General features: G+C 47.0%; 1 protein-coding gene across 1 annotated transcript in view; it reads right to left on the bottom strand.

Annotated features, from left to right (window-relative positions):
- Positions 1 to 5,196: 5,196 nt before the first annotated feature.
- The window catches only part of RABL6 (RAB, member RAS oncogene family like 6), a 53,706-nt gene continuing 44,190 nt past the window's right edge, over positions 5,197 to 14,712 (bottom strand). Inside the window, exons 11-16 of the mRNA XM_088459196.1 lie at positions 12,529 to 12,679; positions 12,179 to 12,376; positions 10,641 to 10,860; positions 10,258 to 10,426; positions 9,642 to 9,697; positions 5,197 to 7,413 (exon numbers count right to left, since the gene is read on the bottom strand). Of these exons, the coding sequence (XP_088315322.1) occupies positions 7,210 to 7,413; positions 9,642 to 9,697; positions 10,258 to 10,426; positions 10,641 to 10,860; positions 12,179 to 12,376; positions 12,529 to 12,679 (998 nt within the window). The 3' untranslated portion in view covers positions 5,197 to 7,209. The remainder of the gene's footprint in view (positions 7,414 to 9,641; positions 9,698 to 10,257; positions 10,427 to 10,640; positions 10,861 to 12,178; positions 12,377 to 12,528; positions 12,680 to 14,712) is intronic.

Here is a 14,712-nt window from a genome sequence, read left to right as displayed (position 1 = left end):
ATGTTGGGGATGTAGTGTCCTATGTCTGTATACAGTGTAATAGATGTGTATTATGGTCATGTACAGTGGTCAGGACATGTTGGGGGTGTAGTGTCCTATGTCTGTACAAGGGTTTATCTAGGGATCTGAGCGCCCCTGGCAAGGTAATGAACTGGTACCCCCCTCCCCCCCCATAATTTCAGGAAGTGCCCTCAGTAGTAGTCCCCTCTATGCAGTGTCCCCAGTAGTAGTACCCCATATGCATTGTCCCCAGTAGTAGTACCCCCTATGCATTGCCCCCAGTAGTAGTCCCCCTTACAGTGCCCCCAGTAGCAGCCATCCCCCCCATAAAGTGCCCCCAGTAGTGGCCATCCCCCCCATAACGTGCTCCAAGTAGCGGCCCCCGCTATTCAGTGCCCCAGTAGTAGTCCCCCCTATACAGTGCCCCCAGTAGCGGCCATCCCCCTCCCCCATAAAATGCACCCAGTAGTGGCCCACCCTATACAGTGCCCCCAGTAGTGGCCATCCCCCCCATAACATGCCCCTTCTATACAGTGCCCCCAGTAGCAGCCACCCCCTATTCAGTACCCCCTAGTAGCCACACTGCTGTGCCAGAAAAAAAAAAAAACACAAAAAATAAAGCAACTTACCTGATCCCTGCTCCTGCCGATGACCGCCGCTGTCCACTTCTCCGGGCCTCTGCACTATGGGATGAGAGAGACGTCATGACATCTCTCCCATCACTCGCTGCGGGGGAAGATGGAGCTCATGAGTGAGCTCCAGCCGGCTCCCTCTGTGGAAGCAGCAGCCAATGAGAGTCTGTCTGACTCTCATTGGCTGGCTGCTATAACAAACACACAGCCACTGCTGGCGGCTGTCTGTTTGTTACTGTGTAGGGCAGAGCACTCTCACTGCGGTCTGCTCTACACTTGTGGGGCCTGTTAGACTAGCGGGGCTAGTTCAAGCCCCTGGGAAAGTCCACCCATTGGCCGGCGCCCCTGGCGAGTGCCATCCTGGCCAATGGGATCGTACCCGGCTTAGACCACTGCACCTCATCCCGGGTTGCCTCCATTTCCGCTAAACCCGTGGATGTAATTAAAAATGGCCTTTATTCAGGTCATTTTTAATGACATCCACATTTTATGACATTTTTAATGACATCCTTTATTACATCAGCAGCCAGCACCCCGGAAGGACCAATCAGCAGCTTTTGCCATTACCTGGGTCAAAAACCCCTGTAAGAGCTGTTTCCACTACAGTGTTACCAGGTTTTACCCGCTAAAATCCCTGCTCGATACCCGGGAAGAAATCCAGGGTCAGTAGACCGGGATTTTTTCCTTGGACACGGCAATTACCCGGGTTTTTTAGGCAGTGGAAAAGGGGTATTAGAGGAGGTCTTGATATACTGGACAGTGCTGCATTAACAAGGAAAAGTTCGTAGTGATGGGTATTTCTCTATGCCCAATCCTAATTTGTAAAATTAGAAAATAATTTGTTTTATACAGTTAATTTGCCAATGAAAACATTAGGTAAGTGATTTTTCAGGTCACAGCAATGCATACCTCCAAGATTGGGGCCCAGCCTGAGCCTTGGTGCGTCATTACCAGGAACCAGTATGAGATGTAAGATCCAGAAACCGGTAACAACAACATGGAGACTGGACCTAAAACTATTATTATTTAATTATATAGCCTGGACAAATGTACAACAAATCCCTTCCTATCAGGTGCGTGTTCTTAACGTGGGAGCGTGAGGCCAGGCTGTGACATCATAGCCAAGCGCCATACTAGCAGCTGATTACTAACACGGACAAAGAACCAGGGCTGGCACTACCAGTAGGCAAATTTAGGTGGTCACATAGGGCCGCCTGGCATAGTGCCGGCCCTGCATGCACCACTCTATATCAAAGATTATTTTTAAAAAACAATTGTTATACAGCACAGGTTCTCAAACTCGGTCCTCAGGACCCTAAACAGTGCATGTTTTCCAGGTCTCCTCCCAGAATCACAAGTGATATAATTAGCACCACCTGTGGATATTTTAAAATGTCAGTGAGTAATGACTACACCTGTGCACCTGCTGGGTGACCTGTGTCACTGAGAAATTAATGCACCTGCTGGGTGACCTGGAAAACGTGACCTGTGTGGGGTCTTGAGGACCGAGTTTTAGAACAACTGTAATAGAACAAAGGGTCTGGTGTTAATATGTAGTATAGGCTGAGTATACACATTTCTCAATGCAAACATTTTTTAAGGATTTTAGTATTTGGAGCCTGGCACACTTCCATAAATTGCTAAATGCTCTGCACTTGGCCAACATCTTGTCCTTCAACTGCCACATTTACAGCCTTTGAGTTCATGGGTTCCATGTTCCCCTGACAGTCAAAGTTAATTACTGGGATAGCACATAATAACTTGGCCTACACTATAATGTGCTATGATAATACAGTGCAGTACAGGATCACGCAAGGAACTAAAAATTCAGATGTCCATCAAATGCGCAGCATGGCGGCTTGCAGCCAGGACAGGCCCCAAGTGCAGAGCCCCCAGCGGTGTCAGTCAGCGCTGGATCACAGTGACGCAGCAACTATGGCCGATGCCTAACCCGGGCATCCTCTCTCGAGGGACTCTGTAGAACCCTATTAATAAAGTGTAGTATTTCCTTCAGCCTTTAGGTGTCACTATTGTGACTGCTGTCCATCTAAGTTATTCCAGCAGTGATTACAACGGATCTGATCTTAGCAGTCAGTATGGTCATGAAATCTAGAATGAATAAGTAATTTACAGGCTGTACCTGAAAAATGACAGGAGCGTAGTGCTTGGGACTTCATCAATCAGATCTTTGCGACTTGTCACGCAGTTGCTTTTTTGCATATTTTTTTAGACTGAATCAGACATTCATATAAAAAAAAAATGTAGGAAATTAACAGAAAACGACTATAAAAAAAAGGGCTACTTTCTAAATAACCAGTTTTAATAGTGTACAAAGTGAAATTGTATGGTTAGGCCATCAAAGACCATTTTCAGATTCCTATAAAATACCCCTTTAGTGTTAAATTGAGCTGCAAATCTAAGTAACGCTGCTCTGAAATCAGCAATAATGTTAGAACGTCATGTACTCTACTAATCTGTGCCAAGGTTATAAAGTGCCCCCGCTTCCGACTGCCAAGCTCTAAGCTGCAGGCAGCAGAGTGCCAAGCCCTACAAACGCGTGCCGGTCCCACTCTCAGGGCGGAGAGTAATCCACAGCTACTCCTTGGATGCCTTGGTCTAACAGGACTATCCTGCTCATGAAACTCTTATAGTTTTCTGGCCTGTGCTTACGATAAAAGGTGTAGCAGAGCTTACAATCTAAAGCCTCCTATATTTAACAGTGTGATGTAAAATGAATGGTGTATCGAGGGGGTTGGTGTGAGAGAGGTAACAATGGGGTGAGGACTGCGGAAAGGACAATACGCAGGATTGAAGTCTATGGCAGACTGCTATGCAAACGTGTAATAAAAAAACAAAGGGGGTATTTTCCTTATGTAAGTAGGAGTATCATATATAGTCCACTATAGTACCGTCAATTCAAGTTACTCATGTTGACTGAAAGAAACATCATTTCTTTAAGTAAAATGGCCACTCTATTCTACCATACACTAGGTTTAGGCTTTAATTAAATGGGTTGGGTACAGAGGGTCTCATTCAGACCCGCTCGCAAGCGGGTCGATGTTTCCCAAATTCGCATGCGCACGACGGAGGCGGCTCCGACGTGCGCATGCACGAGACCCGAATAACGACGGGGTAGCCGTCGTTATGGGTCTCGCACCAAAGGGGGCGTGCTGTCGATGGTGATTGACAGCATGCCCCCTTTGGTGGGCGTGGCTGCCCAGACGGAGGCGTTCCCATGGGAACGCCTACCGCCTGGGTCCGGCCCCACTGACATCATAGAGATGTCAGTGGGAGCGATTCACTCCAGGGCTTGCGGCAGCGAGACCCTACCGCAGGGCCTCGTCGCAAGCCAGATGGTCGCGAGGGTCTTGACCATCGCGACCATCATCATGGACGCTCGCATAAGCTGTGGGTGGTAACCCACAGCTATGCGAGTGTCCAAGAGGCCGTCTCGCAAAAAAAAAAAAAAACACGCCCTGATTTAGAGCGGGCGCTTGTTCAGAGCGTCCGGCTCTGAATCAGGCCCAGAATACCAACAGTGGCATCCCGACAGTCAGAACCCTGGCAGATTTAGATAAGTCTTCTAACCCTAACCCTCTCCTCCCGAAGCCTAACCCGAACCCTTCCCCCTTGTGCCAGAGGTTGGATATCTCTAAAACATGAACTGTTAGGGAACCTTGAGGACCGCGTTTTGGAACTTCCGACACTTACTGCCTGGGTTCCGGAGCTGATATTCTGATGGCCACCTGGATTACGGAGCCGGTATTCTAATCGTCGGCATCCTGGCGGTCTGGATACTGACTACATCCTGATCAAATAATAAGCTCTCTCGACCTTCTTGGTTTATAACCATTAGAGGAAGCTGATCTTCCATATCAAATTCCTGCACTTATTTGTTGACCTCACAGATCTGGAGGACATTAGGAGAGGGATTAAAGTTAGGGGTGTGCTATGACTTGTTGACTACCTGACCATGCCCGATATTAGTACTTGGGATGGGATTAGGAATGTAATTGGCTCCACGTAAAACTACAGTTTATGTACCAGGTCCATATTTGTATAGCCCTTGGTAGCTAGATGGGTAACCGCCATACTTCTGGCTAATCAGAGACGGCCACAAAAGCGGTTAATTAACCCAGCGCTAATGACTCTTTCAGGTGCTCCGTGGTAAAGGCTGATACTGTGGAGAGTGAGTATTTGCTAGTGAAACTATATATAGAGGCTGTGGCAGGAGGGATGTTCCCAGACTGTGGGGGAATCCAGGGTTTCCATAGCAACATATTCCTTGCGGCCGCCATACAGATGGATAAAGAGGAATACGAGGAGAATCCGGGCGTGCAGACCGTTCTCTGGGCTGGAGGGGATATGATATAAATATCAGTTATAACAAAGCCGGCCTGAAGTCAGCGCAGAGCTGGAAAATGACCCTTACCAGGGTAGCTATTGTAACGGTTGAGACTCTATACACAACAATGAATAATACTGTGGATGTAGATTATGCTGTGACTCCCTAGTCCACTTCTTTGCAAATGAACTGGGCTGGAGTAAGACACCAAACATTACGCACAATGTATTGTCATTTATTTTGTCAGGTATTCAATGAGATAAAGCAGAACAGTCCCTGAACTGTGAACGTTATTCCCCCATCCAGTGCCCTGGGCGCATGCCAATTTGCGCATGATAACCGTCCCGTGCCAAACGGAGGCCACGGATCCCCCCCGAGGGCCTGGACGAGGGAGCCCGATAGCCGACGGAACAAAATGTATGCAGGGAATTTTATCTACTGAAGGTATCTTTTCCCTGCCAGCCGTCACAATAAGGGGGAATTTTCTGAATCCGTTCACTGTGTGTGGGAGAAAGGTCTATGGATCGATGGGCAGCCGGGTGTATCAATAAATAACACGGAGAACGGGAGATGCTGGATCCCGTCCTTGAGATAAAGCATCATCCGATCCTCCGACAGCAAAACCTGGACCAATAGATCAGCACTGAGTTCCGTAAATAAAAATCCGCACATAAAGATCGCAGCACTTTGGAGCAGGGAGCAGGGAGCAATAGGATAACACCTTTGTAAACTGGGTATGTAACATTAATCCAGTATCTGCCCGGCCCATCGCATACACAGAGGACACAGGCACCAATGTTCTGCTGTTCAATTCACTAGGAACTAATGCTAGACTCCGTGAGCCGATAGGTTTCATTCTCAGCCCGCAGAACAGCTGTCACCACTCGGTGCAAGCGATGGAGCCCAGTTAAGCTATGCAGCTGGGAGAGTGACACACAGGGGGGGCAGAGCAGCACCTGCCCCTTCCATCTCTGGAGTACCGTAACTTTCGGAAGCAAACAAATTTAATATACACACTGTAGTTCGACAAGCAACTGTCTGTACAAGTTCCTGTAGAACGGGAGAGGGGTCGGAAATAGTCTCACGATTCTGAAAACAGAACGCTTTTGACGTCAAATTAAAAATTAGCTAGTCCATCTTAGAAAGTACCTCATCATTTCAACCGTGAAGGGAGGGGACAGACAACATATATGGGGACAAAGGACCTACTAAACAAATACACTACAAAACAACACAAAACAAAAATGGTAAATTCAAAAAGTTTTTTTTTTTTTTTTTCCCCAGCCTCTTCCTCATGATTAAAACCAATAATTCTCTGCTTCCCCCTTGATAAACTTTATTTCAACTGGGGAATTCCAGTTATATTGGTGTTAAGTTAGAATGTCCGTCCGTGGCACAGAGGCCGGCACCCAATTTTACTGCCAACCGCAAGCCAAGGTAAAAACAATCCCTAAAATTACGGGACTTAAATTATGAATGGAGAGAAGAAACAAAAGAGTGGTATTAAATGTGGTAGGGCTTATTCTTCCAACGAAACATCTGCGGCAATACAAATGAACACTGAGCATGACCAAACGTCTAATCCGGTGGGGAGAAAAAAAAAAAAAGATCGCTGCCGTCAGAGACACGTTGGTAATAGTAACTTTGGACACCAAGGGTAAAACGTTGAGCTGGTCCTTCAGGCTGAACGAGTTCATTAGTGAATTAGACTGCTGGAAGTGTGTAGTGACTTATCAAGCAGCATGTGGTTTAGTGCAGAGTGGCCATTGTTATGGTTTTTTTGGTTTGTATATTATGTGAATGAGGACAACCAACCCCAGTCACCCAGGGGTGGTTCCTGCTCTTCACCAGCGGTGACCGGAATGGATTCAGAATAAATGTTCTCCTTTAGGTCCAGGTACATAATGAGGAAATCCTCACAGGACAATAGGAGCAGATCTCTCCCGAATGTGACCACAAGCCAGTCATACTCCTTTAGTGTTCCTCTCCTAAGCCCAGCTCTGGATAAGGAGACATGATCAATCAAGATCTAGTGAAGGAAGTGGTCAAGGAGAAGGTGGGAAGTCAGGTGGACCACTGGTTCCTCATCACCTAGAAACTCTTGTACTCCAGCTGCGAGCATCACCATACCAAAGAACAAGGTTGTGCTGGCTCTAGATTGAACGTGTGTTGAGGGAAGCAGAGATCCGGACCCATAGCGAATAAGGAGGAGGAGGTATCTCAATGGGCAACCTAGAGCTCTTCATATTCCCCGCCTGAACGTGGCCTGCTGGGTGCACCTCCACCAAGGAAAGCCTCCAGTTCGTCAAACTCATCTTTCCCCTTGCTCTTCTTGGGCTTTTTCTTCTTCTCTTCTTTTCCCTCCTTCCCCTCCTCTTTCTCTTTACTCTTCTTATGTTTACTCTTTTTCTTGGTCGATTTTTCTTCTTCTGGAGCCTGTTGGGAAAATGGAAAAAAAAAATCTCAGATGGGATTGAGGAGATCAAACACCGAAGACTGAGAACCTCAATTTGTCCACAAATAAGGGAAGGGACGTTAGGTCACATCCTGCTGTAACCCTAATGCTAACGTGCGTTATTAAAAAAAACAGTACAATTCAGGGGTCTTACCCCTCTCCCGCTCAGGAACTGTGGTATCATGGTTATCTTCTAGTTGGGTCATCGAATTTGTCTGCTCTTCAGAAGAAAAGCAAGTCATCGCAAATTCTACTTGGAATAAAGATCTTTAAATGGCGTTTGCTGTGATCTTGGAGTGTTAAATGAACACAACAATAATATATCCTTGTGTGCTTCCATTACACAACACAATTTCTAAGCTATTTCTAGAGGTCAATTCAATTACAAGCAAATTACTTGCAGCCGTACTTACGGTAAAGCCGGACGGCGGGTTTGTTCCACGTACAAAAATCCACGAGTCCAGAGTCAGATCAGGCTGCGAGTTGCGGGGTTGGCAGCGTTTAACATGACTTACGCCAGCAACTTGCACCCTTCACAACTAACTGAATTAACCCCCTAGTGTCAGATTTACAGTGCATCCGGTACTCACAACGCTTCACTTTTTCCACAATTTGTTATGTTACAGTCTTATTTCAAAATGGAATAAATTCATTTTTGTCCTCAAAATTTTACACACAATACCCCATAATGACAACATGTAAAAAGTTTTTTGAGATTTTTGCAAATTTAATAATAAAAAAAACACTAAGAAATCACATGTACATAAGTATTCACAGCCTTTGCCATGAAGCTCAAAATTGAGCTCAGGTGCATCCTGTTTCCACTGATCATCCTTGAGATGTTCCTACAGCTTAATTGGAGTCCACCTGTGGTAAATTCAGTTAATTGGACATGATTTTGAAAGGCATACACGTGTCTATATAAGGTCCCACACTTGACAGTGCATGTCAGAGCACAAACCAAGCATGTAGTCCAAGGAATTGTCTGTAGACCTCCGAGACAGGATTGTCTCGAGGCGCAAATCTGGGGAAGGGTACAGAAAAATATCTGCTGCTTTGAAGGTCCCAATGAGCACAGTGGCCTCCATCATCCGTAAATGGAAGAAGTTCGGAACCACAGAACTCTTCCTAGAGTTGGCCGGCAGTCTAAACTGAGCGATCCGGGGAGAAGGGCCCTAGTCAGGGAGGTGACCAAGAACCCGATGGTCACTCTGTGGAGAGAGGAGAACCTTCCAGAAGGACAACCATCTCTGCAGCAATCCACTAATCAGGCCTGTATGGTAGAGTGGGCCAGACAGAAGCCACTCCTTAGTAAAAAGCACATGGCAGCCCATCTGGAGTTTGCCAAAATGCACATTAAGGACTCTCTGGTCTGATGAGACAAAGATTGAACTTTTTGGCGTGAATGCCAGGTGTTATGTTTGGAGCAAACCAGGCACCGCTCATCACCAGGCCAATACCATCCCTACAGTGAAGCATGGTGGAGGCAGCATCATGCTGTGGGGATGTTTTTCAGCGCAGGACCTGGGAGACTAGTCAGGACAGAGGGAAAGATGAATGCAGCAATGTACAGAGACATCCTGGATGAAAACCTGCTCCAGAGCGCTCTGGACCTCAGACTGGGGCGACGGTTCATCTTTCAGCAGGACAACGACCCTAAGCACACAGCCAAGATATCAAAGGAGTGGCTTCAGGACAACTCTGTGAATGTCCTTGAGTGGCCCAGCCAGAGCCCAGACTTGAATCCAATTGAACATCTCTGGAGAGATCTGAAAATGGCTGTGCACCGACGCTTCCCATCCAACCTGATGGAGCTTGAGAGGCGCTGCAAAGAGGAATGGGCGAAACTGCCCAAAGATAGGTGTACCAAGCTTGTGACATCATATTCAAAAAGACTTGAGGCTGTAATTGCTGCATCAACAAAGTATTGAGCAAAGGCTGTGAATACTTATGTACATGTGATTTCTGCGTTGTTTTTTTTTTTTTTTTAAATTAAATTTGCAAAAATCGCAAAAAACATTTTACACGATGTCATTATGGGGTTCTGTGTGTAAAATTTTGAGGACAAAAATTCATTTATTCCATTTTGGAATAAGGCTGTAACATAACAAAATGTGGAAAAAGGTGAAGCGTTGTGAATACTTTCCGGATGCACTGTATCTTGCAGAACGTTTTTTTTTGTAATGAATCGCGATAAAGGACGGCTTACCTCTTTGCTCTTCTTCTTTTTTTTAGTTTTCTCCTTGGTGATCTTGGTCCCCTTGTCTGGAAAATAAAGCAGGAAACACAAATGAGAAAAACAATGAATCAGAAATGGGAGATCCAGGGGGGATGTAATTAGGAGACCGGCGGACAGGATGCCGCCTTTCTGAATCCCAACGCTGGAAGTCTGACACGGGACTTAAGAAAGGCATCGAAATACCGACGCTCATCTTAATCTTGGTGCCGGAACACAGACAGATGCCAGACCAAACCAGGTAAGTACGGGGCATCTTAGCTGTTAGCCACGGGGGGAAGGGTTAGGTTTAGGTAGCGCAGCGGGGTTAGCATTAGTTTTTTTTCGGGGGGAGGGTTAGGGTTAGGCACGAAGGGGGGAGACTTGGGTTTAGGCACTAACGGGGAGGGTTAGGGTGCGGAGGATTAGGCGGAGGGTAGGTATACTTACCCGACCCGTCGGGATACCAACCATCGGGATGCCACTGTCGGTATTTTGACAGGAGGCATCCCCCAACAGCCGGCACTACATACCCATTCCATCCAGGGCAACTACACACATAGCTGGGCTGGTCGGGCAGCAAGGACACTTAGCTGCTGTAGAGAGTTACCTTCCTCGCCGTCCTTGGTCACCTTCTCCTCAATCCCCAGACCAAACAGGTCAGAGACTTCTCTCGTCTTGAAGGTGGGCAGGACGGGCTTTGCCGTCGGCGGAGGGTGAGAAGAGCCCATCTCTTCGCTGGAGCTGTCGGACAAGTTATTCAGCACCGGGAACACCTCCTACATGAACAGAGCCTTAATTCATCATGTGTTTTAACAGGGACAACTAAGGAGATAGTCTCCGCATAGATCTGTATTACTCTAGTCTACCGAAAAGGCTAAAAAAAAAAAAAAATCACAAAGAAATAAAACGGCTTAAAGTTGCAAAGGAAAACCGTCCCTGACGTTTAATCACGTTCCTCGTAATATTTCCGACTTGAGGGTCTGGACTCACCTGCGTTTTAGAAACCCGGTTAGAATCTTCACTATCAAAATCAGGGTCATCCATGATGAAGGAGAGCATCTGTGTGGCGATCGGTCCCTCCGGATCGCTCTCGGAGTCCTCCTGGACCTTGGCTTTGCCCATCTTGGTTTTGGTGGTGGCCTGGCCCGCCGACAGTGCCGGATTCTGTTTCTCAAGGCCAGATTGAGGAGCAAAGGGATCAGGGGCTTTCCTGAAATACGGCGATTTCAGTTATCAGCAACTTCCCGGCATCTCAAAAGTATCCCCAAAAGTAACACACTAGAACCAGAAACGTGTTGACGCCTTCAAATGCGTCTGTGGCTTCCATGCAATGGGGGCAGCCATTCTATGTACGGCACTAACATTCACAAGAATAATGCAGCTTAGACTTCTAATAATGAACAAACGTCAGTGTGAGGAAAAAGAGAGAGGTTGTCGGGGCTATATTAGGACAACGCTGCTCTTTTCTTGTGTCGCTAAGAGATTTATGAGCTGATAACATGGCGTGGGGTATTTGCTTACAAGAGATTACCAGCTGGCAGGAGACGGGCAACTATCAATCAGCCGATTAATACCAATCAATACGTCACTAAGTGTGGAGAATACTTCCCAGGCAATTTCCGAAAGACCCCTTGCCAAGTCGGAGCTGGACAGCAGCCACCTAATTTGCTGCAAGCATTTGGAGCATCAGAGGGAGTGAATCTGTAGCCAATAGTCATTGTGTGGCCCCCAAGGGCTAACAGACTGTGCGATAACAGCTAAATGCATTACAGCTTGGTTACATAACTGGTGTATTTGCAGAAACAGGAGTTCTGTAATATTTAGTTTATGATTGGAAAAAAATAACAAACTTGAAATCTTAACTTCTTAAAAGCAGTCTTAGAGGAATTGCAGGTTTGTGAACAGGGCAGAGGGGCAGCCAGACGAACTAAACTGGGTACTTAGTAAACTTTTTTAATTTTTTTTTTTTATAAAAGTCTATGTTTTGTAAATCTATATTTTTACCCTCTTTGAAGGAGATTCAATTCAGCACAATGCGGGAAGGAGCTATTTAATTGATCGAACTCTTAAGTCCGACTTAAATGCGGGCTGTGATGCTGTTTTCCGGCTTAGCGCGGTGCAGACAGCCTTGCGGCCGGCACTTTAGTCGCAGAATGCTGGTTAGCGTCGGGTGCGGTAACCGGCATTCTCTTAACTGTTCAAATCCATACTAGTATGGAGGAAATGGTCGCCGATGACGTATGGGGAGGGGGTGGCTGAGGGGAGATTGTGTAAAACACTAAAAGCAGAAAACCACTTTAATGAACAAGGATGATGCCGTTGTAACACTATCGTCCCTAGTCCATTTATACTTTAAAATTAAATAACAAGAAAGAAACGATGTACTCAAACAAATGCCACATTTTACAGCAAACTGCAATACGTTTATATTTATACAATTACAACGTGACGGGAACATTAAACACCAGTATAATGATATGAACGTGGTGTATGAACCTTTTACTTGTATCTCCTACCACACAGCTCACCATGTGTATATGTCCGTGTCGATGTCTTCATCTCTTGTGACGTGCAGAGTGGGAGTAGGCCCCTCGTCATCGCTGGACAGGGCGATGTTCTTACTAGGGATGACAGCCAGTGTAGGTTTCATGGCTACTCTGTCATCAGGATCCAAGTCATCCTGAAAGCCAGCGACCATGGGGTTTGTCCCGGGCACATCCCCGTCGCTGCAATGAGACGGGCAATGTTACACAATGGAGGAGTTTGTCTGAGCCGGAACCCAGCAGTAGTAGTTTAAGGTTAATGTGGCAGGAGAGAGACTGCATCACACAACGCAATAGGTCAATGCAATTAGGTGCGAGTTGGATCCTTACTGTACCTGTCGCTATCTCTGTTTCTCAAGGTCGCTCTCTCCTGTTCTTTATGGACGGAGCCGTCCTCCAGGAAGCTGCGATCTAAGCTCTCTTCCGGAACAAAGTCTTCCACGCTCTGGACTTTTACAGGCTGCTCGGCTGGCGTTGGGGTCTCTGCTGAAAGAGAAGAACGACGCAGAGTCAGTGGATGAGAATAATTGAGATTATAACAAAAGTTGATAGGGAAAACAGGATTTTGGTACTTACCGTTAAATCCATTTCTCCGATTCCACAGGTGACACTGGAGCTTCATGACAGTGGGGTATAGACGGTGGGTTGAGTTGAGCCTGGCACTTTAAAAATCTACAAGTGTGACTGGCTCCTCCCCCTCTATGCCCCATCAACCCCAGGTTTAAAGAACTGAGTCCGAGAGGAGACGGAGAACAGACTGAAGAAAAGAGAAGGAGAACAGGAAAAGAAACATCCAACATACTGACACACTGCAAGAACACAGCAGGCTGCAGTGATAAACAGTCACACAATAAAAACAGACAAAACTGCAACAGAACTGAAGCAGAACAAGCAACTGAGAACAGGCAAGAAGCACTGGGTGGGCGTCCAGTGTCCCCTGTGGAATCGGAGAAATGGATTTAACGGTAAGTACCAAAATCCTGTTTTCTCCTTCATCCACTAGGGGACACTGGAGCTTCATGACAGTGGGGACGTCCCAAAGCTACCCTCCTGGGGGGGAGAGTGCTGAACGCCCTGCAAGACACTAGGACCAAAATTTGAAGCAGAAGCCGCAAAAGTGTCAAATCTGTAGAAACGTACAAAAGTATGAACCAAAGACCACGTCGCTGCCCTACAAAGCTGTGAAGCCGAGACACCTCTACGTGCCGCCCAAGAAGTACCCACAGAGCGCGTAGAATGCGCAGAAATGGATACCGGCGGTGGTCGAGTAGAAGCAACATATGCCTGACGAATAGTCAGACGAATCCACCTGGCCAAAGTTTGTTTAGACGCAGGCCAGCCACGCCGATTAGCATCATAAAGGACGAATAGAGCCTCTGATTTACGTAGCCCCTCAGTACAGGACACATAAATGCGAAGTGCCCGAACCACATCCAAGGAGTGAGAATCCCCAGAAGAGTCCGACAACGCTGGCACTACAATCGGCTGATTCAGATGAAAACCCGAGACCACCTTGGGCAAAAAGGAAGGCCGGGTACGAAGTTCCGCCCGATCTTCGTGAAAAATCAAGTAAGGGGAACGGCAGGACAAGGCTCCAAGTTCAGACACACGTCTGGCCGAAGCCAGGGCCAATAAAAGGATCATCTTCCAAGTCAAATACTTCAATTCCACCTCCTGCAAAGGCTCAAAGGTGGATGACTGAAGAAAAGATAAAACAAGATTCAGGTCCCAAGGAGCCGTGGATGGCACAAAGGGGGGCTGAATTCTAAGTACCCCTTGAAAAAAGGTCTGAACCTCCGGAATCAGAGCTAGGCGACGCTGGAAAAAAAATAGAAAGAGCAGAAATCTGCACTTTAAGCGATCCCAAGCGTAACCCCGCATCGAGGCCTTTTTGAAGAAAAAGAAGAAGACGTGGTAAATGAAAAGAGGAAGTGGAGGATCCACGACCTTCACACCAGGAGATATAAGCCCTCCAAATGCGATGATAATGCGCTGATGTTACCGGTTTTCTAGCCCTAAGCATGGTAGGAATGACCGACCTAGGAACTCCATGGCTTCTTAGGATGGCGGTCTCAATAGCCACGCCGTTAAACGAAGCCGCCGTAAATCCGGGTACACACATGGACCCTGTTGTAGAAGGTCCGATCGTAGCGGAAGAGGCCAAGGTTCGTCTGCCAGAAGGAATAAAAGATCGGAGTACCAAACCCGACGAGGCCAATCCGGAGCCACTAGGATGACGGTGGACGACTCTCGTTTGATCCGCTTGAGAATCCGAGGGAGGAGCGGAAACGGTGGGAACAGGTACACAAGGCTGTACGGCCAAGGGATCAGTAAAGCATCCGCTCCCACCGCTGCCGGATCCATGGTCCTGGAGCAGTAAAGGGGTAGTTGATGATTTATCCGAGATGCCATCAGGTCTATTTGTGGCTTCCCCCATCTGCAAACCAGTTGATGAAAGACCTCGGGATGAAGAGACCACTCCCCGGGATGAAGATCCTGACGACTGAGGTAGTCCGCTT

Source organism: Taudactylus pleione, unplaced genomic scaffold (assembly GCF_031769625.1).
Source record: "Taudactylus pleione unplaced genomic scaffold, aTauple2 ptg000897l, whole genome shotgun sequence".
NCBI lineage: Eukaryota > Metazoa > Chordata > Amphibia > Anura > Myobatrachidae > Taudactylus > Taudactylus pleione.
The sequence above is the reverse complement of the archived record's forward strand: the minus strand, read 5'-3'. Positions and strand labels throughout refer to the sequence as shown.